Source organism: Dendropsophus ebraccatus, chromosome 6 (assembly GCF_027789765.1).
Source record: "Dendropsophus ebraccatus isolate aDenEbr1 chromosome 6, aDenEbr1.pat, whole genome shotgun sequence".
NCBI classification, from domain to species: Eukaryota; Metazoa; Chordata; class Amphibia; order Anura; family Hylidae; genus Dendropsophus; species Dendropsophus ebraccatus.
In genome coordinates this window covers 107,675,748-107,685,260 of record NC_091459.1, presented here as the reverse complement: position 1 = coordinate 107,685,260, position 9,513 = coordinate 107,675,748, and the positions used below count along the sequence as shown (strand labels likewise).

The 9,513-nt window shown below is 42.9% G+C and overlaps 1 protein-coding gene across 1 annotated transcript; it reads left to right on the top strand.

Annotated features, from left to right (window-relative positions):
- Positions 1-1,650: 1,650 nt before the first annotated feature.
- On the top strand, positions 1,651-5,115 carry LOC138794991 (retinol-binding protein 2-like). The gene is made up of 4 exons (XM_069973928.1): positions 1,651-1,825; positions 2,997-3,175; positions 3,265-3,366; positions 4,979-5,115. Exons 1-4 carry the CDS (start codon positions 1,753-1,755, stop codon positions 5,030-5,032), a joined length of 408 nt encoding a protein of 135 aa, XP_069830029.1. The 5' UTR covers positions 1,651-1,752; the 3' UTR covers positions 5,033-5,115.
- Positions 5,116-9,513: the final 4,398 nt, after the last annotated feature.

Here is a 9,513-nt window from a genome sequence, read left to right as displayed (position 1 = left end):
CTTTTTTGCATGTTCATAATATGTAGTGTATGCTGGCCACTGATTACCATCCTATACATCCATCCAGAGCTAAGCTGCACAACTCACGTCACCTAAAAAAGAAGTTCTGCAGCAGCTGAAGTATTTATTATAAGGAATTGTGTCCCCTCTACTATTTAATATTAAGAAGTCACCACTGTATAAAAACACAAGGCCTTGTTGTAGACAATGTTCAGATAAGAAGTATGGAAACCTTCCCTCCAGAAGGTTATACATAAAGTTCTTTATATATAGAATCACTATCCTTATCAATTTTGTCATCAGATTTTGAAAAAGAACAAGGAAGCGCTCAGGATTATCCTTGTGCTCTCCATAGTGTACACATAAAAAAAAAGTCTAACATTCTTTGTATGTGCATCATATGTCTAGTGTATACTGATCACTGAATACTATTTTATACTTTACATCCAGAGCTAATCTGTACAACTCATGTTAACTCTTATTATTATACATTTATATGTAGAATCATTAAACTTGGAAGGACATGTAAACCAGAAGTCACAAATAAGAAGGACGAGCAATAATGATTAGTGAATAGTAGATATTCTCTCTAAGGCTATGTTCACACTAATAAAAAAAAAAAAAAAAAAAAAGGAAAAAGGCGTCTTTTGAGGTGGATGTCAAATAATGTTCATGATAAGTAGAGCATTTTCCGACGTCTTTTGCCAACAACAGACACTATTTTTAGTTGTTCACACACAGTTATTTTTTCCTTGTCTTTGCTATTAAATTCAATGGACTTTTCAATTAAAGACAAACACGTGTGTGTGTGTGTGTGTGTGTGTGTGTGCGCAGTTGGATACATGGATTTCTTAATAACTAATTATTAATGAGTAGTAGGCACCATTTCAAATGTCACCTCAGGCAGCAGAAAAGTTACAATTGTCCCTGTTCACTCTTTGGATTGGCAGCAAAACGCTTAAAGGGAAACTATCAGCAAGTTAGAAGTATCTAACCTTCTGATATGTCCCTATAGTGCATGGGATGCTGAGGATGAAGATATTTTTCTCTTACCTTGATCCGCGACGCTGTTTTTGAAAACGTTGAAGTTTATTAGATATGTAAATAAGGTGGTTTAGTGCCAAGGGGGTGGGACTATCACCGTCAGTTCACCAATCCGCCCTGTCCCTATTTATCCAGCACTCTGCAGTGATGAGCATCGGAGTGACATCACTGTAGAGTGCCGTCCCAATATTTGTCCCAGGTCGGTGCACTAAGGCTGGTAGTCCCCCCCTCCCCAGTGCACCGAACTTTCTCATTTACATATCTAATTAAACTGCAAAGTTTCTAAAGTTGTCTCTAAGGATAAAGGTAAGAGAATTACCCTCATCCTCAGCAGCCTGTGCGCTATAGGGACATATCGGCAGGTTAGATGTTTCTAACCTGCCTACTCTTCCTACATTCTGTGGATAAAACATTACAAAGCTGACATATTAAATATTGGGTTAAGATATTAAAGTTAATGTCTTACAGGCTCCGTCCACCCATACGATAAATATACAATCAAACCAATAATATTTCAGACTTGCCCTATGGACTTATTACTAGAGATAAGTTCCTTGTCAACTAATCTGTGACTTTGAAACCTTTTTATCGGGATCCCAGGAATCCTTCTGCTCCACAGGATATAAGCTGCTGGCAGACCAGAGAGTCCCTGCAGTCTGTTCTCCCGACCACATTGTCCGTGCCGCTGCCCATCTCCATCACATCATCATGCCTGCAGACTACAATGGCACCTGGGTCATGGAGGTCAATGAAAACTTTGATGGACTCATGAAGGCATTAGGTATTCTTCATTCTGGTGACTAAGCTATGTTTTAAGGAGGAATGTGCTTACTTGGGGACTGTATAGAACTATATCAGGTTTCTTTTCTGTGTGATTGCAGTTTTTATATCACAGTATGGACTTTAGTACCATGTTAGATTATTCTGAGACCCAAGCCAACATGAGCAGGGAGAAGTGCTCAGATAAGTGCTTGTGTCTCCTCACATAGACTTACTATAAGATCCATCTGCTGCAGTGAGGAGCAATGAGGAGAGAACACTTACCTGAGCACTATTTCCGTCTCATTCTAGTGATCGGTAGGGGTGGGGGGGTCTCAGGATTCCTGACCGATCAAAACGTTTGACATGTCCCTATGAAAAGTGACAGTAACACTTTTAATTTTTGCAACACTAAATGTGTGAATAAGGCCTAAGTGTTGATGTCCAGAGAGTGCATTATTCTGCTTAGGGAACAGTACTTGTCCCACAGGAATAGACAGATGAGGGTTACAGGATGACTTTGGCTGCAATACATGTTGCACGGTGAGATCGCAATAGACCCGAGTCAGCTGCTTGCCACACCTGACACAGAATGCAGAGCAGGCAAATACGTTTTTACTGAGAATTACTATTCTGTGGTGCCCTCTGCTGGTGTTTCTATAGAATGCGCACCTATTATAATAGCCTGCAAAGTAATATTTTTCTCATGCTAGAAAAAATATCACCAGTCTATGCTCTGTATTTACATGCACTGATATTTTTGTACTTCATGTACAACCACTTTAACATGTATAGGATATCTTATAAAAGACTTAAAGGGGTACTCCAGAGGGGGGGGCACTTTTTTGCTGGGACCGGCGGGTCCCGCATCACGTCGCTCCAGTCCCCGGACACTTCCTGTGTCTGACGCGGGTCCGATACGATCAGTGACAGAGGCGGGATCTGAGCGGACTTGAAACGGATCCCGCCTCCGTCACTGACTGGCTGAGTGGACCTGAGACGTCACGTCTCAGGCCCGCGTCAGACACCAGGAAGCGGCCGGGAAACAAGCTCTGGAGCGCCACGATACGGGACTCGCCGCTGGAACCGGGGAGGTTAGTGGACGTCTTTTCCCTCAGCCACCCCCTCAGACACCCCCCCCCCGCTGGAGTACCCCTTTAACTATGACAATGGATTCACCCTTTCTACTGCAGATATTGACTTTGCTACCCGTAAGATCGCGGCTCATCTGACCCAGACCAAAGAATTAATTCAGAATGGAAACGAGTTTAAGACAAAGACCCTTAGCACATTCAGGAACTATGAGCTCAACTACACGGTTGGGGTAGAGTTTGAGGAGCATACCAAAGGCCTGGACAATCGGGTGGTGAAGGTGAGTTGGTGCAGCGTTTCCATAGTCAGACATGATTCTTTCCTCTGCTTTTATTGTGAAACTTATGTCTGTATCATTTAATGTTTCAGACCCTGGTGTCCTGGGATGGAGATAAACTTGTCTGTGTCCAGAAGGGAGAAAAGAAAAACCGTGGATGGACGCATTGGATCGAAGGAGACAAACTTTACTTGGTAAGAACTTAGGGTTATAGCGCCACCACTGGTCAGTTCAAGAACTTACACAATACTATAGATAACGGTACACCTGTAGGGCTCACACTCTTTTTTTAAGATCTTGGCTGAACTGGAGAATATTTTTAACACTCATCACACTAAGTCTATTCTACAAATATGTCCAGTCTAGAATATATTCTGTAGCTAAAGGGGTTCAGAGGTGGGGATTGTATCCAGTTCATGGTGCCACGGGGTGAGACGTCCATATAGTAAATAGCACATGGTAAGTGGGGACGCTGTCGTTTCATTTGGTCTTGGAGCCCTAAAGCTTTGTGTTATGTCTCTGCTCTGTAGAACAATGTATGTCTAGTCTTCTTTTTATTAGACAAGAAGCCATAAGCCACAATAGAGAAGGACATGTACATGTACAGTCTCCTCTAGTCTGAAATCTCGAATAGAGGAACATAAGCCATGTATAGCATATGAATAACTCTTAGGGCCATATCCGGCCAATTATTGCTCTATGTAATAAACACAATGATCAGCCGATGTCAACGATTATTGGCTGATCATATATAGAGGTTTGGACCTATAATTGTCGGCGCTGACCACGCATCGCTACGTGTAATAGCGGTGCGTGGCCGGTGGCTGACGATATGCAAAGTGCATGCTGCAGGGCTCCTCTTGCGCTCTGCTTCTCCTCTGGTCCCTGCAGCTTCAGAGCGGCCTGTCTGAGCTGACAGACCGCTCAGCCAATCACAGGCCGGGACCGTCAGCTGTGACAGGCCGCTCTAAGCTGGAGCGTGCAGGACCCGGCGAGAAGCAGAGCGCAAGAGGAGCCCTGCAGCATGGATAGGTAATGTATGCACTTTCTATATCGTCAGCCGCCGGCCATGCACCGCTATTACACGTAGCGATGCACGGTTGGCACCCGACAATTATAGGTCCAAACCTATATCCATGATATCCAATGATCTTTGTCCAATATATCCAATATATCCAATGATCGTTGTCATCGGCTGATCGTTGTGTTTATTACATCGAGTGCAAGAGGAGCCCTGCAGCATGGATAGGTAATGTATATAGTTTAAGCAAGGGCTGCAAGGACATTGGTAACGATGTCCATGCAGCCCTTGTTAAACGATTATTGGGCCGTGCAATAAGCCCAGTAAACGAGCGCCGATCTAGCAGATCGGCGCTAGTTTACAGTTATTATCGGGCCCCCATCGGCCTGTTTAATACTATCCTTAAAATGGAGCTTTCCGGAACATTTATATTGATGGTTTATCCTTAGTGGGGGCCTGACTGAAGCAGATGGATAGCACCGCATCCACTCCAGTTTACTACATACTGCTCACCGGTGACTGTGCATGATACTGCAGCAATCCACAGTTCGGATGCTAAGAATTGGATTCCACTTAACAAATATTGAAGTTCTGTAAAACGCCTTTACATATTATGGCGGTCCTTGGGAGATGAGCTATCCACGGACCAGAAAAGTCTGTGCACCCCAGAGCTATAGTATCAGGATACCAGTAACAAAAGGGAAACATTTAGCCCAGGATTCAGCTGGATGAATCTCCATCTGAACGATGCATTTTCTCATTCATATATATCTTTTACATTATAGGATCTTACATGTGAAGATCAAGTTTGTCATCAAGTTTTCAAAAAGAAGAACTAAGAAGCGCTCAGGATTATCAGCATACCGCCCTGTGTTTTCTTTATAGTGTACACATAAAAAAAGTTATTTTTGACAAAGTCTAACATTCTTTGTGTGTTCATCATATGTACAGTGTATACTCATCATTGAGTACTATTTTATACTTTACATCTTGAATAGAGATGAGCGAATTTACAGTAATAATGAAGTGAAGTGCATTCTGCTCATCAGCCAGCTGTCTTCTAACTCCGTGCCACTCCTCCCCGGGTGCTGGGAAATGCTGACTATTGTAATGGGAGAAGTTTTCCAGGACTGGATCCAGCTTTTCCCAGCACCTAGGAAGGAGCGGCAGTGAGTTAGAAGAAAGCAGCTGATGAGCGGATTGCGGAGATAAGAAAGCACTTTGCTTCCCTATTACTGTAAATTCGCTCATCTCTAATGCAGAACTAATCTCTGCAACTCATGTCACTTCTAGTTATTATACTTTAAAGGGTCACTGTCATCACAGAAAACTTTTGACATGTTACAGAGACATGTTAAAAGTTTTGATCAGTCTGGGTCTGAGTGTTCACATCCGTACAAATCGGGGGAACGAGCAGGGAATGGACCACACTGCATTGCATCCTCTCCCCGCTCTGAGTCAGCATAATCAGTCGGGCTCCATAGACTTACATTATGAGCCCGACTGATCACGTGACAGAGCCAGGAGAGGACTGCGTTTAGCAGGTACACTTTAAGCAAATTATATGTAGAATCATTAAACTCGGGAGGACATGTAAACTAGAAGTCACAGACAAGAATGACGGGCAATAATAAATAATGAATAGTAAATATTCAGTCAAAAACAGAATATTATTCCACCCAGTGGGTGAAATAGTGAACCAGTCGGTAAGCTTGTGAATAAAACAGCTTCCAAAGGTGCCGATCATAGGGCATAGAGCATATTTTGCCATGATCTACTGTGAAAAACCATGATCTGCCGTGACAAATGTAAACACAGCATGTATGTATGGTGTTTCATATTTCTGTATCAACTCCCAATTAATAAAAGAATACTGCACAAAAAAAAAAAAAACTAATTCCATCACCGGTTACATTTTTTTTTTTTTAACATAAAAATGCATTTGTGAATCTCGGCCTACATAGTGCTTGATATAGAAGCAGAATTTCTTAGTAGACACATATGCAGATATTTTTTTAAGCCCAAATCCCGCATAAATGGACACACCTGATGTTAAGGTTCGTATGAACTAGAGCCATCGGTATTTGACTTCCGCAGTCTTCCCGTTCTGTGGAGAAGGTGGAGACAGCCCGATTCCCGCCTGTAAAACAGAAATACAGCCTGGGCCATAGGCACAGGCGGGACTCTAATTGCAAATACACAGGAACAAGCTGCTGCCAGAAAAAAAGTAAAGTGGGGCGGGGGGGGGGGGGGGGGGACACGATTGAAACTAATAAATATGTTAAAAGCTGAAATAGGGCTCAGAAGGGAAGTGTTCCTAATAGGAAACTTAAAGGGGTACTCCGGCCCGGGGGTATTTTTAAGCTATGGCCGGGGAGGGAGTGATTATGGACAGCGGAGGTCACTTACCTCCCCGATTCCAGCACCAGGTCCCGGATCGCGCCGCCTGGTACACCCGTCCTGCGGCCGCTTCCTGGTGCGAGCTGCTGCATGAGACGTGACGTCTCAAGGCAGCTCAGCCATTCAGCGGCCGAAGCGGGACTCCACTTGTAAACCGGCCTGGGATAAACATCTATCCTAAGATAATGACCTTCTCCCAACTCTCCCGATCAGTGCTGATCTGAGCACTCAGATCTGGAATTTTGTAAAACGACAGTCACACTTTACCTGCTCCTTTTGACAGCTGAATTGTTCCCATACACAATAGTTTTCTAGAAATGTGGGCAAAGCCAGCTTTCTCCAGTGTGTATGACCATTTTAATCTGCGGCCGCTTTAGAAGCAGCGCTTATAGCTTTTGTGTTTGGCTGATAAAATATGACTGGCATATCTTTACTGTATGACATTTGTGCAACAACTTTTATTACAATGGACAAAGTTCACACAGGACTGAGACTCTCCTCCATAGTAACAAGGTACAATCAGACTAGTGGCGGCATCTAGATGAGCAGCTCCAGCATGTTATACAGTATATGGCTGCGTTCACACTACGTATATTTCAGTCAGTATTGCAACCAAAACCAGGAGTGGATTAAAAACACAGAAAGGATTGTTCACACAATGTTGAAATTGAGTGAATGGCCGCCATATAACAGTAAATAACGGCCATTATTTCAAAATAACAGCCGTTGTTCTAAAATAACAGCAAATATTTGCCATTAAATGGCGGCCATCCACTTAATTTCAACATTGTGTGAACAGATCCTTTCTGTGTTTTTAATCCACTCCTGGTTTTGGTTGCAATACTGACTGAAATATACTGACTGAAATATACATATACTGACTGAAATATACATAGTGTGAACGCAGCCTTACACTGTACATGAGCTCCCATACTTCATTCCCATTTTCTCACAGCTGAAATTGAGCAATCATCCTGCACTGTATGTATTCCCTCTAACATACATCAGATTAAACCTTAAGGGCCCTTTTAGATGGGCTGACCTGTTTTTTTTATATAGTAAAAATGCTTTATTAATTCACAAAAAAAGGAATGAAGCAGTACAGATACAATGGATGGGTGCCGCATCCATGCGAAACGCAGCATTGGGTGGGTGGGTGTGCAGGGCATTGGACTGTGTTTCATTTCATTTTGCTTAGAACACCATACTAGAGGCTGGGTTGAGGTGACTACTGTACTGATTTAATTGTGCTGAATTATGGTGTGTTTACACAGACAGATTTATCTGACAGATCTTTGAAGCCCAAACCAGGAACAGACTATAAACAGGGATCAGGTCATAAAGGAAAGACTGGGATCTATCCTCTTTTCAAATCCATTCCTGGCTTTGGCTTCCAAAATCTGTCAGATAAATCTGTCTGTGTAAACGCACCATAACATACAAGCATTGTGCTTGCAAGCTTATGCGATTCACTATATTTATTCACTATATTGGGAGCCCCCCCAACCATCTGGTGTACATTGCCCCTAGCAACTCCAAAGAGTCTGTGAGGACTGAAAGGTGGAATGTGATTGGTTGCTAGGGGCAACTGAGCCAGTTTCACTTTACACTATGTTTGATAAATCTCCCCAATTGTTGTGTTATTGCTCTGCACCCATCCAATGTATCTGTTCTGCTTCCTTGGTTTTTAAATTTTTTTTTGCGAATTAACGCATTTTCTGTAAAAAAAAAAAAATGTTATGTGTCTAAGATGAAATTCTTTGTAGGATATATATGGTTGGCTCATACATGTAAGGACAAATATTTATTACAGTAAGGTCATTTGTAGATGGGCTGACCTGTGCCTGCAAAACGGTGGCGATCTAGTAGATCAGTGGTCATTTAGGAAGCTTTTACATAGCTTAATCGTCCTGCAGACAGAGATCACTGAATCACTTGTGCGGCCAGTCACTTTCATCATTGTCCGTGACAGATCTCCTATTTACACAGGACTGCATAACTGATCCAATCAGCCGACCAACAAGCAATTTCTTGTTCATTGACTGATTGCTAGCCCTTTTAGACTGTGGTTTCATTGCAGTACTTTCTCGGTGAAAACGCTGCAGTACAGTAATAGTACTGCAGTGAAACTGCAACATGTGTGCGGTGTGCCGGGGGGTGCAGCAACCCAGGGGGGCAAATGTTAGAAGCACTACACAGGCACTTGTGATCAGGAGTGATACCAGCTATGGCCACCCCTGAATACACTGGCTCGGCAACATGCGGCTGTGTCAGTACTGTAACGTGAAGATTTAAACTTGTCTCGGAGCTTCCAACATGATAATGACTTATGATGCCAGGAGCTCTGCGATTCTGGTTCGTAGCACATGAATTACATGTAGCACATGGACCGTGCACAAAACGTCCGATTATCCAGAAAGAAGGTCTGTTACAGAACTGGGGGAGAGGACGTTCTTAGCAGCATGCACTTCTCCCAGCTCCTTGGAGAGACCAGAGCTTGGGCAGTCCTGCAGTTCCTGACATGAACGTTGGTGGCTGCCGTAAGTATACAACAGAAAATTATGAAGTTAAAATATATTAAGAAAGAGCAAATACAATTGTATTTTCAATATATTAATGTGCCCCATTGACTTTCAATTGGGGGGGGGGGCACATTTTTTTCTCAAAATTACGGCCATATTTTACCCGGATTGTGTAAACATCCCCAGAGATTAATAAATAAACCCCGTTACATTGTTTTAGGCATTACCAACATCCGCTGCGGCAATTTTTCAACATATCTGCATTTACATGTGGAAGTTCTCACATACAGGTTTTTACGCAGTTTTTGAAGCCAAGGCCACCTTGATGACAAGGGCTGCAAGGTGTGAAGTTGGCCTATGCATTTCACCCATTGCATAGTATCTGCCCCTCTAAGCTA